Source organism: Arvicola amphibius, chromosome 1 (genome assembly GCF_903992535.2).
Source record: "Arvicola amphibius chromosome 1, mArvAmp1.2, whole genome shotgun sequence".
Classification (NCBI taxonomy): Eukaryota; Metazoa; Chordata; class Mammalia; order Rodentia; family Cricetidae; genus Arvicola; species Arvicola amphibius.
In genome coordinates, this window is record NC_052047.1 from 199,322,592 (window position 1) to 199,343,002 (window position 20,411).

Consider the following 20,411-nt stretch of genomic DNA (forward strand, 5'->3'; position numbering starts at 1 on the left):
CACTCTCCTCAGCCTATATGGCCTGCAGCCACTAATTGGACACACCTACAAGAACACATGCTTGTAACAAAATGCTTGCCTGGGAGTTTCCTAAATCAAAACTCAGACACCTATATCAAAGTTACATGGAAATAATCAGACCAACTGTATTTGCAACTGGTGACAGCAACTCTCAGACCTGAAGGAAGAAGAGAGCTGAGTGAAGGAACCCAGGGTAGGATGTTAAAACCAACAGTCCCCACCGTGCTCTCCTCTCTGGCCAAAAGCCTGACCATCTTAAAGTCACCAGAGGAGCAAGATAATCTAGAATAGGCCGTTTTAGACAAGAAGCCACAAATGAGAAACACACTCAACCAATGATGTTTAAAACAATTGAGAAATACACAATGTATGTCCTTCTGAAGGATTTCCCTCTAACTACAGTAAAGATCATCAACCTCCATCTAGCAAGCGCTTCTGCTTCTTGGATTTACAAAGAAATAATTCTCTCAAACATTACTTTTAACTAAAAAGCTTATGTACTGATTTATGAAAACCAGCATGCTGGGGTCATTGGAATGTAATCTTAATACTTTCCTGTTGGAAAGCTCCAGAGGATGCACAGGCTCTTTCTGCATTCGGTCATATCATAACGACCAGCTCTCTTTAACTATCGGACTTACCACGTGTTATCCTGTGTCCAGTGCCTAAGAGCTCGTTAATTACCTAAACTATATCTCCATAGGTCTTGTTAATTACCCGTCTCCTGTCTCAGAGGACCTTGTTAATAACTTGTACAGTCTCTCTAAAGAGGTCCTAACAACACATTAAAATTAAAGATGCTTTTCTTTTAGCACCTGTCAAGTGCTGTAAATTGAGAAATTTTCACATCAGTTTATTAGCCTACAGTAGTTTTTGTGGGGGTTTGTGGCATGTTTGCTTCCTTTTCTCTCACACAGAATCTCTCTGTATCTTAATCTCTCAACTTAAAAAAATAAAGGAAAACTTAGCAAAGTTTGTCTTTTTTGTTACAGATCTTTTTTTGTTTTCATTTGTAAAGACCATAAATATCAATTGGCATTAGAGAGTTAGCAAAAAGATGGCATGGATGGTATCTGCAAATTAACCCAATGGGAGATGCGCCAATTAATGAGACCCATTATAATGAGTATTAGGATGACAAAGGGTAGAAAAGTTTCAAGTCCTCTCTAGGGAGTCACACATAAGTTCCAGTCAGTGTTGTGGGAACTAATCACACCCATGCCTCTCACTCCCAGTCACTATTACATGGGAAATCCTGTAAATCCCTGGCCACTAATGGATTAAGGGCTCTAAAAAAATCATCTAAAGTTGTCATTCTCAGTCTCATCAACAAGACTGCAGGTTTTCAGACACAGAAACGATGTACAGACTAGTAGGCAAGCCATCTTCAGACAGATATGAACAGTAAGTCCTTATACAGAGTAAGGTTTACAATGCTAAGGAATGCTAAATTCACACACACACACACACACACACACACACACACACACGTCCATAGAAGACATTGGAAAGAAAGATGTAACAACTATGAATAAGACCTTTTCTTTAGGATCACTTGGGTTTTTTTTTTTTCAAATAAAAAAGTAACCTTATGATAATAGTCTATTTTAATAGGCATGTTACAGCTTCCTGATAATGGCTACATGCAACAGTTTACGGTGATTCTTGGTCTATGGAAATTAGACACACTTAAACATACGTCTGAGTTACTTATTTTTTGTAGCTCCTAAGAATGATGTGACCCAATCACAAATAGGAAATGACCAGTTAAGGGCAGAAGGAATAGAGAGCTACCTGATCCCCATAGGATCCTGTCAAGTAAAACTGCAAGATATTAATGATAAAAATGTCTTCACCTTAGACACTATTTCTATACTTTCCTAAAAAACACTTGGTCTGAGCTCATTGGCTAAGAAGGCTAGGAAGGTTCTTTGATGATCAGATACACGTGAGATACATGACCCAATAGAATGAAAAATTTCTGAGATAAAATTTAAAGCTCACTACCAAGTTATCGTACAACAACCGAGCAAGGGCTTCATGGAGATCAGAGTTGCAATGAGGCAGAAAGGAAGGAACGCAGGCAGACCTACGCTTCCAGGACAAACGCAGAGTGCCTCGCATTACTTCTTGCCCTCTGACTTCATTAGCTCTCCACATGAAGCAGGTTTTTACTACTTGTGTCTTTCTTTTTTTTTTACTTTCAAACGTCTTTTTTGAACTAAATACATGTTAAATCCCAAAGCATTTCACTTCTTTTTTTAAGACAGGGTTTCTCTTTGTAGCCTTTAGTGTCTCAATGTGGGCTCGTCTGCTTGTTTTTCCAACAAACTGTAGATGATATCACAAATGATGGCCCCTTCACTGGTTACATGGCTATAAATAAATAAATCATTAGACATACAAACACAATGCTACAACTGCCCAGATGCATATATAATTCTCAGGCTATCCCATTTTACAAGAGCCAAGGCATGTATGAATCTGACCCAATGCTCTATAGCAGACTATATTGCCATGAGGCCAACTTCGGTCTGCTCTCCCTCCCTTACGACCACCAAGACCAGTGTCAAGATCCGATAGGAAAGGGAACCAGAGGGTATACTTGTGTCTTTAAATGGTGGCAGAGGTCCATATAATCTCAGCCACTCTGGGCGCTGAGGCAGAAGTGTCACCATTGCAAGGTCAGCGTGGCCTGTCTGTGTTAAGCTCAAGGCCACCCTGCGCAACTTAATGAGTCCCTGACTCAAAGGAAAAAGGAAAAAGAGGGCGGAGGATTACCCGTGGTGGAGTACCCGTGGTGGAGTACCTGTCTAGAACGGGAGACAAAAGTGGTTTCTGTTGTTGTTTGTATGTTTGCTTGTTAAAGTGAGACAGGAAGTAACTGTCTCCATGGAATTAAAGAATTCCCATAACTAGGCGGAGGCCCGACATTTTTCAGACCTCCTCAGGAAAACACACATCATCTCCTCAATTGACTACACATGCTTTTTGAGTCACTGATCACAACTGATGCCAGGTTTCATCTGTCCCTGACAAACATTTCATCCCATGTACCCATAAACACCAGACACAGGTCAGCCTTGTCAGCTCAGGTTCCTCTTACCTATTCCAACACACGGAATCTCCTACTTGTCTGAGGATCTGTTTTAGCCAGGCTGTCTTCCCTGCTGTGTTCTCTACCTTAGGTAGGGTCTTTTCAAATCTGAGTTTATCAGTTCCACGCCTGACTCCCAGCTGTCCAAACTGAATATGTATGACTAGAGGGATACAATTTAGTTCATCAAGTTTAAAACCTGACTGGCCATCAGTGGGAAGTTCTTAAAACACGGATTTTCCTTCAAGGCACACTGATGAAAAGATTCATACTTCATGTGAAAGGAAGTCCAACAAACCAGTTTATAAACAAAATGAAATAGGAGCCAGGGCTGATTAGCACTGGCCCACATGAGTGGGCCTCATGGAGGGTTGGGAGCTGTATCACAAATAATAAAAACCCAGAGACAGAATATTGGGGTTTAACCCAAAAACCAGAAAAGCAAAGCAGCCAAGCCACTAAAGAAGTCTTCCCTCTACCAAGGCTGGGCAACCGCAAACTAAGCAGGCACAGCCTCCTCTCCTCCAATTTTATATTCCCTCTATTGCTGGGTTTAAAGGCATATGCCTCCCTAGTACTGAAAATAAAGGTGTGAGGCACCACCACCTGGATTTGTTTCTGCATTGATCTCATGTAGCCCAGGGTGGCCTTGAGATCCATCTGCCTCTGTCTCCCAAATCCTGGGATTAAAGGTGTGTGCGACCACTGCCTGATCTCTAGTGGCTTAGTTTTGCCCTTCTAATCTTTATGCAAGCTTTATTTATTAATACATAAATAAACCATCACCATCACTGGCATGACACTCAAGAGACTACCCTAAGACCCAGACACATGCATCTGATAGCAATTCCAACTCCTCTACAAATCTGAACAAATCCAAACGAGGGAAACACCAGGATTCTACTCCGAAGAGCATGAGTTATTGGCATTGTGAATGGTTATTGACTCCCCTCCTGCCTGAGTCCATGGAAGGAAATGGCATATGGCTTACAGCACTCTTGGGGTAGAGGCAGAGAAGCCGCTAAGGAAAGGAGCTTCCCGAGGTGAGTAGGGAGCTAAGCAAAAAGAAAAGCTGGGTAGTAAGAGAAGGCTAAACAATGATAAGCCTTAACATTCAGAAAGTGTTTAGAGTTGCTGTTTGGACCCACACTTCCTCAGCATTCTGACCTGAGCTTTCTAAAGCAAACCGGAAGGCACCACAGCTCACTTAGAAAGACAAATACCAGTAAGTGTGACCGCAAGGGAGCCTCTTATCACTCAGTTCTGAGAGCGTCTGTCTTTCAGAGTCCAGCTGGTTGCTTCAGATCTCGACCCTTCGGGGATCCAGGCTGATTTCTGCTCAGCGAGTATGGATGTCAGCACCCTATGTCTGGAAAAGGTCAGGAGATAAAGTGCAGTGTGGTCATGCATACCTGTAATTCCAACAACGGAGAGGTGTTTGAGGCCAGCATGGACTGCAGAGTGAAGGCGTGGAAGTTGAGAAAACAAAAGGCCAGAGAATAAATACTGGTTCTACAGGGCATAAGACACGTACTCAACACACTTGTTCTAGCACCAAAATGCACACACAGATGAGGATGGTTGACATTTACAGAGACAGTCAACAAGACAGAGGCGACCACAGATCCCTGGTCTAGGCGAGGACAAGACAGTGGGGCAAGCAGAAGCTGCAGAGAAAGACGCTGACGTGTGGTGCAGCTCTCACGTCGCCTCTGTACAGAGCCACAACAGCCACGTGCTGACTGCAGAAAACACAACAAACTGGTGGCTCAGGAAGCGCTCAGGTGCAATCTCAATGCTTGGAAGGTTTAAGAAGGAGGAGCTCAAATCCAGCCCATCCTGTAACACAACAATGAGCCTCGGTCTGAAACGTAACATTGATCGGGTGAACACATCTGCCCATTTCTACTTTTCAGACCATTTATGATCTGTTTTTAAAAACCAGTTATGTATCCGTAGATGTCCCTTGCTTGGACCCTGTCCCGCAAAGGTCTCTGGTTCCTAGCTACTCCCTCAGCTGTCGCGGCCTCAGGCCTGCTCCGGTGGAGGTAAGGACAGGACCTGCTGAGCTCTGGCCCAAGGGACAAATGCAGACAGGACTGCAGTGGTAGCACGTGACATGCTGTGATGGATGGCCCCTACCTCTCCACATGTGCCTCACTCATCTCTGAAGGGAAATAACAAGGTGGCACTACAAGAAGGAAGAAGCCTGGCTTCAGAGAAACTGTGTGGGGAATGAGGGACCCCACTCCCCTCTCTAAGAACGTCCCTGCCAAAGCCACTGAGATCTGCAGTTACTAGGATAACCTAGCCTTATCTACCCACAGACACTAGAAATGTTTGCTCATGCCGTAAATCTTAATTAGTATAAAATTTAGCTTTTTAAGTTAGTCCTGGGGACTTAACCCAAAACCTTGTACACACTAGGCAAGAACCCTTACCAATGAGCTACATCTTTGCACATTTATTTAAGCTTTTCAATTATGAAATAAGATCTCATTAAGTTGCTCAGGCTGCCTCAACCTCCTGAGTGCTAGGCTAACAGGTGTATGGTGACACACCTGTTTACTTTCTTACTCTCAGATTTTAAAGTGTTATGTAAAATAAAAAAAACGTACACATTGACCTTCTTGGATCCATTTTCAGTCTCTGATGAAGATCTGCACAGCTCACTCTAGGCTGGAGCAGGAGACAGGCAGACGAGAACCATTTCTACAGCCTGGTTTGCTGCCATGTGGATGTCCAAAGTTTCTAATGTGGACTGTCTCCTATGCAGCGCACTGGAGATTACGGTCAAAGAGATGAATGAAATGCAGGCCCTGCCCTTAAATTATCACGAGAGTGGGAGGGAAAAGTGACTACGTCATTCCCTCAGTAGACTGCAGCAGAAAACGTCGAGCCTGGAAGCCACTATTCCTCTCTAGCAGTGTGGGAAAGGCTTCAGGGAAGCCGAGCAAGGTACCAGGAAGAACATTCCAAGAGTGAACATCAGTGAGGAACCTTGCACCCTGCAGAATCAGCACAGCAGGCAATCTGGCTAATTTCCCCATCAGATTCTCACAAGGCTACAGGAACAACCTCAAGATGCAAAATGAAATGTATTTTGTGGTTTCCAATGTGTTTTTTTCCTGAAGCAGATGTTACATACACAAAAACTAAAACCTTTAACTTCTAAAAATTATGTTCTTAATTACTGAAGATAAAGAGACATGCTTAATCACTCAGAGGCCCCTGGCACGGCTCCCGTGACCCTGCACTCCTAGGCCTGTCAGTTCACACACCAGCTCATGACAGGTACGTGCTTTGAATTGACTCAGCAGTCTCAAAACCAAGGGTCTCAAAAGTCCAGGAGATCTCTAAATAAGTTTTACTTAACATACTGGAAAAATAATTCTTTTTTTTTTCTTTTTTCTTTTTTTGGTTTTTCGAGACAGGGTTTCTCTGCAGCTTTTTTTAGAGCCTGTCCTGGGACTAGCTCTTGTAGACCAGGCTGGCCTCGAACTCACAGAGATCCGCCTGCCTCTGCCTCCGGAGTGCTGAGATTAAAGGCGTGCGCCACCACCGCCCGGCTGGAAAAATAATTCTTAATATATGATCAATGTAGCATCAAAAGCCCTGGTCTGGAGGCTGCTTGATCCAGCTGAGGGATGATATCGGAGGAGAGGAATTCTGGACTCAGATTCCACCCTCGCTAAAACTGCTGGCTGTAAACTTGGAACTGCAGTCTTTTTATTCGTCCATTTATATCCAACTGCTCTGTATGTTAACTGGAGCCACCTATTAATTACAAATGTTTTAATTTACCAGAAAGATGACTCTGATACAGAAAGAGATTTTCAGGAATGTATGTTCTGTCCTCATACCTATAGCCTCATAAACACAAAGAAAAACATCTTAAATTGTTTTAACAGTCTATTCTTATATACTTGTAATCATAGAATTTAGAATACAGTCCTAATTTTGATAAAAGTAGTATTAATATTAAAGTAGAATAGAATGAAGCTGAAATCTACTGAAAACCATCTTCCCTATTAAAGCCCATGGCAGCCCAAGGCATTAAAGACTTGAGAAGGCTTATTTTCCATATGATAGCATAATTTAAAAATTTTTTCTAACTAGTTCCCTTTTGTTGCTTTTCACTGACTCTAAAATTACCTAGATTAGCCAATTTCTATGTTACCTTGAACAACTGTATTCAAAAATTTCCTACAAAAAATAAAAATGTTCAGAAACAAGTGAGGCACATTCTATCTACTCCTGTATTTAGGATTTCATGAAATATGAAGGAGACTACATTAAGTATCAGCATGTTACAATAGCACATCAACACTGTGAACTCTCCAATGGACTATTGATACCACTAAATAAAAATTTGTTTCTCTGAATTATCGTCTATAAACATAGAGAATGAATGTTTTTTTTTTCTAAAACCACAACAAATCCCCATCTAATAAAAAGAAAACAAATCAACAAAAAAATGAACACTTCCCTCTGGAAACTTTAAGAGCAAGAAAGGCCCAAGAGCAAGGCCTACCCGAGTGGCCGTGAGGCTTCATCTTCTGTTTGTAGTGGGACAGAACACAAAGCACTAATCTTAAAGAAAACAATACAGGACAACACATCAAACAAGACAGAGGTCACCTGTCTCTTACCTAAAACTCCTGGGATCCAACATGCTTTAGAGTCTGGTTTGGGGAGATTTTGGAACAGCTACATAGACTTTACATACAAAAAATCCTAAATCTGAAATGCTCCACAGCTGAATCACAAAGTTCCGTGCATAATGAAGGCATTAATACTGATGCCATATTTCTACATAAAACTGGATCAGGCTTCAATCAAGGATTTCAGTCTGAAGTGGTGATTACCTATTGGTTCTCTATTTGGTGCCTGGCTTTGTAGTGTGCACTTATTTATGTATTATTTACCTCTTCAAAAGATTGATTTATTTACGTTCTTCTCCTCAGAAGATGTAGATGCTGAAATCTAGAGGTCATGGGATTACAAAGCAAGGAATCCCACTCAAGTCTATATATTACACATTACAACCTGAGGAAGAGCTCCCAGTATGTGGCAAACTGCTTCTACTGTGTTCTTCCACAGTTACTGAAGTTTTAAGGTTATCTTCACCTTTGCTTGAGGTTCCTGTACCAGGCCCTCCATCAGTCATGTCTGCACAACTCCTGACTGCTGGAGTAAGCAGCAGTACATATGGAAGGACCAATCTTCATCAGCTGGTTACAGCTATGGCTACTTGTCATCCCAGAGCTCTGGCCACCAGATTCCAGAAGATATTCATGAATAAAAGCTATTTCTGGTCAGCCATTTCATAAGGACAGTTAACATTTATTATGACAATATTAATACTCCAGCCAGAATTTGCTAAAGAACAGCATGTTGACTATTACTGGCTCACTAACACTCTCCAGACAGCCCAGGATTTAATCCCTGGTAAGTACCTAGAAACATATTTCTGGATTGAATTCATACCCATGATTTATTCACTCTCACTGGGTCTCATCAAAAGCCAGGCTGTTTTCTTCAAGAGCTATCTATGGTGGCTTCCGGGCTCCTAAGGGTAGGGGCAGACTAGGGTAAGAGGAAGAAGTATTTGTCCTTCCAAAGGTAAAACATTCAATTCTAAGGACACATACAAGCAACAATGTGTAGGTCTATGATGAAGTGCTTGAAAAAATTAGGTTAAAAAATAAAAAGAATATAAAATATTCATGCATTTAAAAGAAATATTACTTTTAAGTACAAGGTTCCCCAAATGGAACACACTCCTCCTTGGTGAGCTTACCTTGACGATGACATTATAGTTGAAGCCCTGAATTTTGCTGTAAACGGATTGGTTGACTCATAATCAAAATAGTCCTGCCGGTTTTCATTAAACGCACTAGGTGATTTTAAGTCACAGGGGCTATCAGATCCCCCATTGTTTAGCTTCTCAGATCTTCTGCTATCTTTCTTCCCGGTCACTCTTTCAAAGAGGCTCACTTTCTCTCTTTTCTCTCTCTTATTTTCTTTCCTTACTTCAGCTGGTTTTGAAAATAAATTCACACTGCTGTCCCATGACTCACTGCTTTCTTCAAATGGATTCTTCTTCCTTGGCAGTGTTGCAAATTTTTGGGGTAACGAAGCAGTCACGTTTGTAAATGGGTCACTCTGTCTTCCAAAGGAGGGATCGCCTTCATCCACGATGCTGCCACGGTGGTTCAACTTAGAAGTATCAAAGCTTAGTGTTCTTCTGTGTGGAGACTTGAGACTCCCTACAAACATTTTTTTTTCATTAGTAGGTGATGGGTGACATATGCTATTACACTATCTGACACTTCTGCTGCTTAAGAATGAGAGCAATTAACTAAAGACATTAACCATGAAAATAGTCAAAACAATCTTAAAATTAGGTGAGGGGTATTATGAAGTAGATGGGTAATACAGTGTATTGTGAGGCAATTAGTATCTTTCTGCTTAGAAACCAACACACAAGAAAAGTACAAGGTCAACCAAAAGGACCTGCTGTCAATGAACATGCTGGCAAGTCTTAAACTTTTCCATCATTAGAATCAAATTTACTTTCCTGGGGATATAGATATTCTTTCTAGGGACATATAAGCAGAATGGAATGCACGCTGCACGGTTTTTGTTGTTTTATGGTGTGTATGTGGGTGTCTGTGGAGGCCATAAGGCAACCTTCACTGTCATTCCTCAGGAACTACCTATCCTGTTTCTTGAGACAGGATCTCTCGCTGGTGTGGGATCTGTCAAGAAACCTAGGTTGGCTGAGCATGGAACCCCGGGGATCCACCTGCTCCACCTCTTAGGCACAGGATTACAAGCCTGCACCACCACCTGCCTTGCCTTTTGTAAGTGGGTTTTGGAGACCAAATTCAGGTCCCCATGCTTTCAAGGCAAACGCTTTACCAACCTGGCCCTGCTACAAGCTTTTGAAAAGGAGAAATGACAGAAAAAAAAAAGGGCCAGGCCATGAGAGAAGATTAGGATTCATTTCATTATCACCTATAATATAAACACAAATACATAAAATACAGGGAAGATAAAGAAATGAGTACCACTTACCACTTTCTGGAACAACTCCAAAGGAATCTATCTGGCGACTGAGAAGATGTGTCGGACCTACAGCACTGGATTTCAGTTTCTCAGAAGATAAATGGGACCCAGTTAAATCAGACATCGAATGGGCAGATGAGAGCCGCTGAGGACCCAAAAGAAAAGGCTTTCTTGGTTTAGATTTCATCTGTGTTTCACTGCTTGGAAATTCAGCACTGGCATCAGGCATGTGCGTGCTTGGAACGATTGCAGAAGATGTATCAGAAAATGTCCCGTCATTTTTTCTCCCTTTCATCTTATCTTTTAATTTTGCAAAAGGCGATCTTGTCTTATCCTTCATTGATAAGTCAAACATACTTGCTGTCATATTGTTTCTCATAAACTGAATATTGACCTTTATCTCACCCCTGTTTTTGATTCTCTTTCCTTGTTTGGATTCTAATCTAAACCACCTTCAAAAGAAGAAAAAAGTTGGTTGTAACATATAATGGTAATAGCAAACTCTGTTATATCCAGGCATATTTTTAAGTACAGTGACTAACCATCAATCTACACGATGAATAAGAACCAGTCAACCACAAATTTCCAGTTTAACTCATTGTTTAAAAAGAAAACAAATCAAACAAACAAACTGGTCCCAGTTTCTGTAGAGGGACACATACCAAAGGAATTGAGCCTTTGGAAAGTATATAAAGGGTTTTAGATAAATTTTCCCCTCATAATTCAAAAATCATCATCAAAAATTCTTATCAACAATAGCTAATTATGTTTCCATGTGGGACAATTGTTACTAATGGCCTAAGGTTATGTTTAACATTCAAAGACACTGAGACAGGAACGCCTAAGTATTTCTGAGTACCATAAAATAGCAAATAATGATGGCATTTAAATAAAATACTTAATGCCTATTCCAAAATATGACTTATAGTAAAAGAATTATATAAATAACTGGGATAATACACAGTGTGCTGATCATTAAAACTCCAAGTACCAGTACCTATATTCATATAAAATGGATCTAACTAAGCCTTTTCCTGAATAAATTATGAAATGGGAATAAAATGTAAGAATTGATAAACAATAATCTTGTGAAGTTTTCAAAGAATAAAAAGATCAAATAATTCCTTCCAGAAAGCTATTGACTCTGCTAAATAAAAAGGACTTTACAAACAAAGCCGGCCCCAGCTTTCAGGAATGTCTTGCATCACGCGGCCAATTTCCAAGTGAACTATATAAGAAGCGGGGCTTATGTTGGTTTTGTTTATAGTATTTTTATCCACCAGGAATCTTCCAGTTGTTGGTGTCACCAGTGGTCACTTCACAGGGAAAACAGCCTGAACCTGCACACACTCCCCAGTGTTCACACCATTGAGCCACAGAGTCGGATCCCCTTTCTGAAGACATGCTGTTATTTTAATACAGCTCGAGTAGAGAACAATGAATTTTACTACAAAGCAACTCTGACCTAATTTTATATTACTTTTTTTTCTTGTTTGCCAACAAAATAGCTAAAAGATGGCTGAATTTACTATACCTCAAGCCAAAGACTGGCACACAGACAGGACACAGAGCCGATAAACAACCTGCGTCAGCTCCATGAAGGTGCCATGCTTCCTTATTGAACTGGAATGATTCAATCAATTAAGACATATCATACTGATGCCAGAACAAGCTGTTTCTTACAATAGAACAGTTTATGATAGAAGGCACTCTTAAGACCCTGAACTAAGAAAAGGTTAAACAATGGTAACATCTAAGCAGGACTGGGAATAAGAAAGCAGTAATGAACTGCAGAATGGAACACACCAAACACAAGCATGAGCTCTCAGAATATCTCCATATGAGGTAAAGCTATACACCCCGGAATTAACTTACGGTTTTGGAAAAGAGAGCCATTTTCAGTAGTCTGAGAAGTGCTTCTGATGGGTGATACCCAAGAAATACTCTAAAATCTCAGGCTATGTGAAAAATGAGCAAACGCTCTTTATAAGAATGTACCTGGCCACATACACACAAACAAGCAACAAAAGCATGTATGTGGAGTTTACAACAATTTGATAAAACCCAAGTCAAGGACAATATATCAATGGTTCCCAAAATGGAAGGGGGCAAAAGGTGGTCAAAACTCACTGAGGTTTGGAAATAAGAGCAAATGAATTATCTACTTTAACATCCTTATCTGGGGATGAAGAAACTGAGGCCCGGAGGATGACAAGCCATTTCCCCAAGTCAGATGGGAGCCAATGCGGAAAACATCTAAAGCCGATGAGAAACATCTGCAGAAAATACAAGCTCGTTTTTACTTGATGAAGCGCACGTGTTAATAAGGTTAACCACATGGCTGCCACACGTTATGGAATACTGTATTTAACCAGAAGGAGGGAGAGGGCATTTCTCTCGTCCCAGAGCGCTCCTGGAGGAAAGCTTGCTTTACACTAAAACTTCACTCTACTTGTTACTTCTACAACTATCTTCATAAAATCAATAAGATCCAACTCCAAACACGCATGCCTTGCACCATTTTGGTTTTAGTGGGAAACTCTAAACACCTACGCAAGCTTTAAAGAATAAAACAATGCATTTGAATCCAAGTGTAAAATGGATTTTTTTCTTTCTCCCCCTATAGAAACAAAACAACAACAAACAAAACAAAATCCTGCAAAGAACTCTGATAAACACACTGATTTAAAGGGCAGGCCTGACAAGTAACTTCAGCTATTCTGTTTTGAAACTGACCTTAATGAGAACTTCAAGAATCCTGGAATAGTGTTTGTTTTCCCAGGCTTCAAAGGGACAAATGAAGACACAGCACTTGGGAGTTGCTGGATTAATGCCTATTCTTCTCCACCTCTGGAGTGCTGGGTTGTAATGGTATATGGCTTCTGTTCAATTTTCAGTGGGCACAGGTCCATGTCCAAAACTGCCACACATGTGGGAATGATTCCCAAGCAATCGGTGCTGTGTGGTCAGAAATGGGACAGGACTGGCAATAAGAAGGCCAGAGGCCAGGCAGGTGCAACGCAGGCAGACACACACACACGCACACACGCACAAACACACACACACACACACGCCCTAAAATCTACATATGTCCAACTCATACCTAACTCTAAGTACTCTGATATTATTAATTTTTGAGAGCATTAAGAAAAAAGACACCACCAACTTAGCTTATTTTTTAAAAATCAATAGATATTTCATAATAGCATCAACGAGTTTCCCATTCTATGATTAAACATTGTGCTATTTCCATAAATCTTATGCCAGAACCAACCCAGACATCTATTAAAAGAAGGCAAATGCAAAAGTTCTCTGCTCAAAGGATTTGACTCAAGCCCTTCCCCCTTCTTAAAAAAAACTATATATATATATGTGTGTGTGTGTGTGTGTGTGTGTGTGTGTAAATTTGAGTATATTCAAAGTAGAAAACTAAGTAAAACAATTTTAAGCACGATACTTTTTGCCTCTCAACTGGAAAGTGTAAACACGGTCTTTTCACTATCAAAAAGTACAAAGTGTCACACCCAGCAGTTCCATGGGACATCTCAATCAGCTGGTAGCCTTCATCACTCATTCTACTTTTCCAGAAAGCACTTGGGAATATGCTGACAAGATTTAGCAATGTGCAGAATATTAAATACCTTTCTTTTAATACACTGGTGGCTCAAGTCTGTCTCTTACTGTGCCACATGTGCAGCTGGGCTGGAAAAGGAAGCTATTAAATATATTAAAAATCTAGAAATATTACCAATAAAGATGCCTCATCAAATACACAGTTCCCATTTAGTCACCCACACAAAATATTAAGGGCTTAATACCATGTGAAAATCCCTTTGGATGCAGTGACATCACAGCTCTGTTGAGAGCATTTCAAAGCATCCCCCTCCAAAAGCTCTCCTTAGTTTTATAGACAGACTGTGATATTAGAGATTGTTCATGGTCTACTTTATTGTAACTGCAGAGCTGCCAAAGATGGAAATAAAACAAGAAACTGTAAAAGGCTATTTCGTTCTCAGGATCTTTGTACACACACTTGGGCCTACTTAAGTTTGGAGAATTTACATTTGAGAGGTCTGTAGTATATTATCATTAATATTAAAATTACTGTTTAAAGCATGCTAAGAAATCTGAAGCTGTGGATACTTAAAAGCTCAGAGTCAAAACACTTTACAGAGCTTATATCACTCCAAACTGACAATTTGGGACAAATTATTTGGTTATTATTCATTTTCATTTTAAATGTGATGGAAAACCTTTCAGAAGAAAGGCTACTTGTTAAATATCAAGAAGTTTAAAATCACTAAATATACAACTTAAACTTTTTCTCCTCTCCTTGTTATTACCTTTTGTTCTTCTTGTATTCCTAATATTTTACCTTACATACACTAAGTCTTAGATAAAGACTTGATTCAAACGGAACAAAAACAATTCCTATTAAATGAAGTCTGCTGGCAGGTTTTACAAGGAAAAAAAGATGAGTATTGTTTAAATGTAAGAAATCGACATGAACTTAAAATTACCATTGTTAAAAGGTGCTCTGAAGGGTAGATAAACCCGCACCAGGACTGGAAAACAATGGAAAAGTGAAGCCCTCTGCTGAGTTCCAGCCTCCTCCTCTCCTCAAACTCATCGCAGTGAGTCTGCAGACCAGGGAAGCACGCAGCGAGAGACCCACCTTTCCCAACATGCTACTTGTTTCAACTTAGGACACAGCTTAGTTTGGGTTTGTATTCTGGTTTCTTTTTTTTTTTTTTTTTTTTTTTTTTTTTTTTTTTTTTTTTTTTTGGTTTTTCGAGACAGGGTTTCCCTGTAGTTTCTAGAGCCTGTCCTGGACCTAGCTCTTGTAGACCAGGCTGGCCTCGAACTCTCAGAGATCCACCTGCCTCTGCCTCCCGAGTGCTGGGATTAAAGGCATGCGCCACCACCGCCCGGCTGTATTCTGGTTTCTTACATCTACCTAACTGAGGCTTGAAAGCTCTGTCTCAAAAGCCATGTTTTCATTGAAGAAGCCATTAAATCACTGCATCGCCAGACTTTAATCACTGTCTCCAATCTTACAGCGGTTAATTCGGTCTAAACACACCAGCCTTGCCGATCTGATTCTTCAGTAAACAATAGCCCCACTATACTGCAGATTCAAAGGGAAAAAAATGTCAGTGGGTTCAAGACTGAAGATGTTTGTGCAGACTTCCAAAACTTTTTCCCCCTTTTAACAACTTTCTGCTCTATCAAGAAGTACTGACCCTGAAAACTGGTGGGGCAAAAATAAAGGCCAGCTGTTTACAATGATGAAATACAGAGTTCTAAAATTAGAAATTTACCTTTTGACAGCCCTTATTAGTAATTTTTCTCTTAACAGTGCTCAGCAAACATAGACCATAGACCATTACATGCATAGATTTAATCTTCCAATTTTTTAGTTCATGCTCTAGGCCTCTTATAAGAAGTATTTCTTAAAATCCACTGCACTATATCCCATGAAGAGCTGCTTACCTCACACAGAAATGAGAAAAATAACGGATTAGTAACTCTACTTTTAAAAATATATATCATTTCATAGCAAAGGGTATTTTTCTTCAAAGTCATGCAAATAGAAGTGCTTAAAACTGGATCTTATTTCAACTCCAAAGATCAATGCCTCAAACATATTATGTTCAAGAACAAGTACATCCATTATATATTTAAATGCCCAACATTCAAGACAAATTATATAACTTACTCTGTTTTCCTTCTTTGTTTGTCCTCAAAGATGTCATTGAGATTGATTGCCACCTGCCCTAAAAACTTATCCAGTCCCACGAGGGACCTGTGCATCACTATAAGAAAAAGAATGTATTTCTCTGGGTTGCCCTGCATAAGCAACCCAGGCAGCTCAAAGGAGGCCTCCTCCTTCCAGACCGGCTCCAGTGTTTTCTCTGCTACGGATGTAGAGTACTTTTCTTTGCCCAACTGAATTATGGTGTATGTGTCATTGGTGCCACTTTTGCCTTTCGGCTTCAGGTCTTTAGCTTGGAGCACTGTGACCTGCACGTGGGTTGGAAACCACTTTTGGGCTTGCTCGGACAACATCATTCTGGGATTTTGTTTTGTCACGTTTTTCGGTTTTGTTGTTTTGTTTCTTTTTCCTCAGCAGAGTTCAGAAGTGCAAGGCGGCGCCCCTCCCGCAGGGAGAGCACGACTCCCAGATCACTGCATCCTTCGGGGCACTTCGCAAGCTCAAGGGGAATGGGGAGGGGGCTGCCCCAAGGTCCCTACGGGCTAATGTCAAAATGACCGGCGCGGACGGCCGGGGGACGCCGCCGCCGCGGGGGTCCCTTTATCCCGCAATAGCACAGGGGTCCACATCACCTGGCCGCCCGGCCGCCCGCCCGGTCCAGGCCTCCGCGCGCAGCCGGACGCCGCCGCGCGTCGCCACCGTCCCCGGGCCTGCGCCCCGGCGCCCCTGCGGCCCGGCCTCCGCCCCGAGCGGCCCGGCTCCTCCTCCGACCCGGCTGATACGAACCGAACCGTCGGCGGCCCGCGGGGCCTGGCTCCCTCCGCCCGCGCAGCCTCGCCTCGGCTCCTCCCACCCCCGAGAGCGGCGGAGGCCTGGGCGAGCGGGGCGGAAGCCGCCGCCGTGTCCTGGATCGGGACGCGGGGGAGACCCCGGCGGCGGCGGCGGCGGCGGCGGCAGCACGGGGCGAGGCCTGGCTCGGGGGGACCCGCGGTTCCTAGCGCCCGGCGCGCGGCCGCCGCGCCACTTCCGGGTTGGCCGTCGCCTCCATGTTGAGCCCGGGCTGCGCGAGGGGCGGGGCCGGGCGGGGTTGGGGGTTAGCGCCGCCCTGGTTGCCGTGACGACGCGGCGGCGGGGTGCGGGACGCGGAGGCTGGGGCGTGCGCCCTAGACCGTGGGCGTCGCGGTGCAGGCCTGGCGGTTGCTGAGCTAGCTCGGGACGTCAGCAGGATTCTGGAAGGAGGCACTGGGCCCTGCACAACGCCTGCACTTGGGAGAGAACCAGTTTTCATCTTGGAAGGCAGGACTCAGTGCCTGGCCCGGCCCTGGTGTCCTTAGCTAGCGATGCTGCAGATAGCTCTTCTTCAATGGCAGATGCACACTTCATCCAGCTAGTCTCCATCCGTCTTGAAGAGGAAACTTTCAACTGACTGAAGGGACCTCCTGAGCACAGACGGAAAGCGAAGGGAGCAGATAGATTCCAAAGCTAGCATTGCTTCATAAAGATCATAGACTCTTTGGGGTGGCATCCGAAGATCTGGTTCTGGCCCCCATGCCTGCCGCCATGATTCTCTGTGAACTATTAGTCGTTTTCGTTCCCTAAGTCCCACTTTTATACACCGATGAAGCAGGTCTTTACCAGGTCTCCAACCTAGGTTGTGAGCATCCTGTCAAAAGCATTCCTTGAGCACTCTTGAGTGCTCCTAGAGACCAAGCCCCTACTTCATGGGTAGAGAGGACTATTGTGTGATCCTAAGTGGTGATCTCTCTCCAACACTGTGAAATGTCTGCCGTTCCTGCTCTTTCTATCTCAGGAGACACTTAGATACTACCTCTGTTGACTATTTCCATCCATGGCATCCTAGGGAAATTCTTAAATTCTTTGGACTGCCAGGCACTATGTCCAGCCTGCGGCCAACAATAGCTATGAATGCGGCCAAACACATTATAAACGTACATACATCTTATGCGACTATTTAACTTCATTGTGCTGTTCTCTAGGGAGAACTTTGGAGAGAGATGACCACATCTTGCAGCTATGTCAAAAGGATGGACATTCCTAAAGGCTTCAGCATTAGTAGGCAAGCTAGCCAATCTGTTATCTAAATGCTTTTTCTCCATTTACAGGACTAATTTTGAGAATAAAACAAATGATAAATTGGAATGTGCCTTTTCAAAATTAAAATGGCCATAAACTATAAAGTATTGTGTTTACTATTTTTGGGCAAGTTTTAAAATTTCTCTTATATCCAGGCAGAGTTTTCAACCCTGGGAGACAGTGTTTGAAAAGGCCATGTGCGCAAAGCAGAACAAAACCATCACACTGCGTGCATCACATCTGGATCCCAGAGTGGACAGTTGTCAAGTTTAAAGGAAAATATTCTCAGGGTTTTGTAAAGAGTGCATTGGAGCAGTCAGTGGTGGAACTTCACCAGCGTCTCTAGAGAGAGATAATTGGACACCTGAAACTTGCAGAAAAACAAAATAAGCATCTTGAAATCAAACTTGATTAAGTTTAGAAGTTTTACAAACCATATTTTAAAGGCCTCACATTTCTATTACAGGTTGTAATTAAACAATAGGCAATTAATTATAATAAAGGATATATGTTCTTAAAGAGCTTAAAATATTCAGTAAGACTTATTAATGATATAATATAAACTTGTTTACAAGTATTATTCCAAAGCTCATCACTGAAATACAGCCATATTTAGGGTGGAAGTTGGCTGCAAAAGTTCACAGCAACACAATAACAAACTCCAGCACAATGCAGAGAATGCTCTAAAGGCAAGAGCTGAACAACTGAGACTGTTATCCTCGCTTCTATCACATCTAGCTTTGAATTTTCTCAAAATCTAGGTAGAGACAAAGTTGTTTAATATACTATCTAGCAAGATCAGAAATCATGGCATAATAGTTTTAAGTCAGAATAAGAAAATAGCATCATTTTGCTCCCTTGGGAAGCAAACACACAAACCATAGAGTCAAAGTCCAGAATTGTAGTATAAAAGGGAAGTAATTTCCTAGAGTGATTCTTTTTTTTATTGCATCACTACGTTCAGAATATAAAAACACGCCAGCTGAGCCAAGTATATGGTTGGCTCATATGGAAAAATAATAGTATTTATATAAGAACTGAGATCAAAGTGATCTATGAAAATGTTCAGGTTTCTTTCTGTGTTTTAAAAATGATTTTTACTACTTTTAAGATGTGTGTATGTATAGTTATTTTTAAAGATAGAAAGACCCTATGAGTGAATAAGAACAACCCCCAAATTGAAGACAGCTACTTATTTTTTTTTCCTTCTAATGACATGTCCAGAAATCTTTAGTACAATCCCAAAAACAAGGGCTTGAGTTAAAGGACATATTTTATAGGAGAAAAATGTTGAAAATTCTAATTTAATACTGTTTGCCACTATCCAACACACACACGCACACATGCGCACACGCACATGCATGCCACCAGAAGATTTCACAGATGAAAACAGTTAGCAGGTACTGTGCCTTTCAGGACATTCTCACGAGGGAGTTCATCCCAAGCGCTACAGATTTTCCCACTGAACATCAGCATCTCTAAACTCACATCTTGCAGATCTCCTGTAGTACAACTATGAACCCTCAGTGTTTAAATAGCCTACTGGGTCCAGCATGTTGATGCTTCAGTATGCATTGTATAATGGGTGTGTTAATTGTTTTCCAGATGGAGACGCAGAAGCCAAAGGGAAGCAAGAAGCTTTTCCAAGGTATTATTAAAGACTTCAAGCTTCTAATACATACACACACACACACACCTGAAGTGAATATGAAACCTATTGTGTACATCAAAGATCATGAATTATATTATCAATGTGTAAATCAGTATTCACACAGTTAAAAGGAAAGAACTAGAAAAAATGACTGTGCATAGAGTACCTGAGCTTGATCCCCAGAACCCAAGTCTAAAAAACCAGTGCAGGAAACAGAGACAGCAAAGACAGACAGATCCTGAAGACTAGCCCAATTAGTGAGTTCCAGGTAAAAGAGAGACACCTTTTCTTTAAAAAATCAAGTTGGTTTTGTTTGTCAGTTAATAAAGGTGTGGGGGGGGGGGGAGCTAGATAAATAGCACCAAGGAAATGTGACTTGACTTGACCACAGGCTTCCACATGTACCTGTATTTACCTGTACACTCATGGACATTGGCACACAAACATATATGCATAACCTCATACACACATGTGCACAGACACACATGCACACACATGCACACACACACACAGTACACTTTTTAAAAGCCATTAATTTGGCAAATAGAAGTCTAATAGCAAGGAAGTAGTATTGAGAGTTTAGGAGATGATTTTGTTTCATTTTCATCACTGTGCTGATTAATCAGTCTTGTGAGGTTGTGAGGTCTCAGTCTGTGATACATGAGAAGCAATGCGCTATGTAGTGTGCAAATCCTGAGCCAGAAGCCTGGGTCTGAATCACACATTTGCCTGTCTTCAGGAAGGAAATCGCCTTCTTG

The 20,411-nt window shown here is 41.8% G+C and overlaps 1 protein-coding gene and 1 non-coding gene across 5 annotated transcripts in view; both read right to left on the reverse strand.

Moving 5' to 3' along the window:
• Nucleotides 1–16,595, reverse strand: part of Rab11fip2 (RAB11 family interacting protein 2) — a 38,969-nt gene extending 22,374 nt beyond the window's left edge. Inside the window, exons 1-4 of one of the 4 annotated variants that reach the window (XM_038335140.1) lie at nt 15,912–16,595; nt 10,202–10,428; nt 8,922–9,390; nt 4,531–4,572 (exon numbers count right to left, since the gene is read on the reverse strand). In XM_038335140.1, coding sequence (XP_038191068.1) covers nt 4,531–4,572; nt 8,922–9,390; nt 10,202–10,428; nt 15,912–16,264 — 1,091 coding nt within the window. In that variant the 5' untranslated portion in view covers nt 16,265–16,595. Of the gene's footprint in view, nt 1–4,530; nt 4,573–8,921; nt 9,391–10,201; nt 10,645–15,911 lie in introns of all 4 variants that reach the window. The other 3 variants (XM_038335126.1, XM_038335149.1, XM_038335133.1) reach the window with 3 other exon arrangements.
• On the reverse strand, nt 2,494–2,622 carry LOC119806099. Its single transcript, XR_005284131.1, has one exon. It is a non-coding gene; the product is annotated as a small nucleolar RNA SNORA61 (small nucleolar RNA).
• Nucleotides 16,596–20,411: the final 3,816 nt, after the last annotated feature.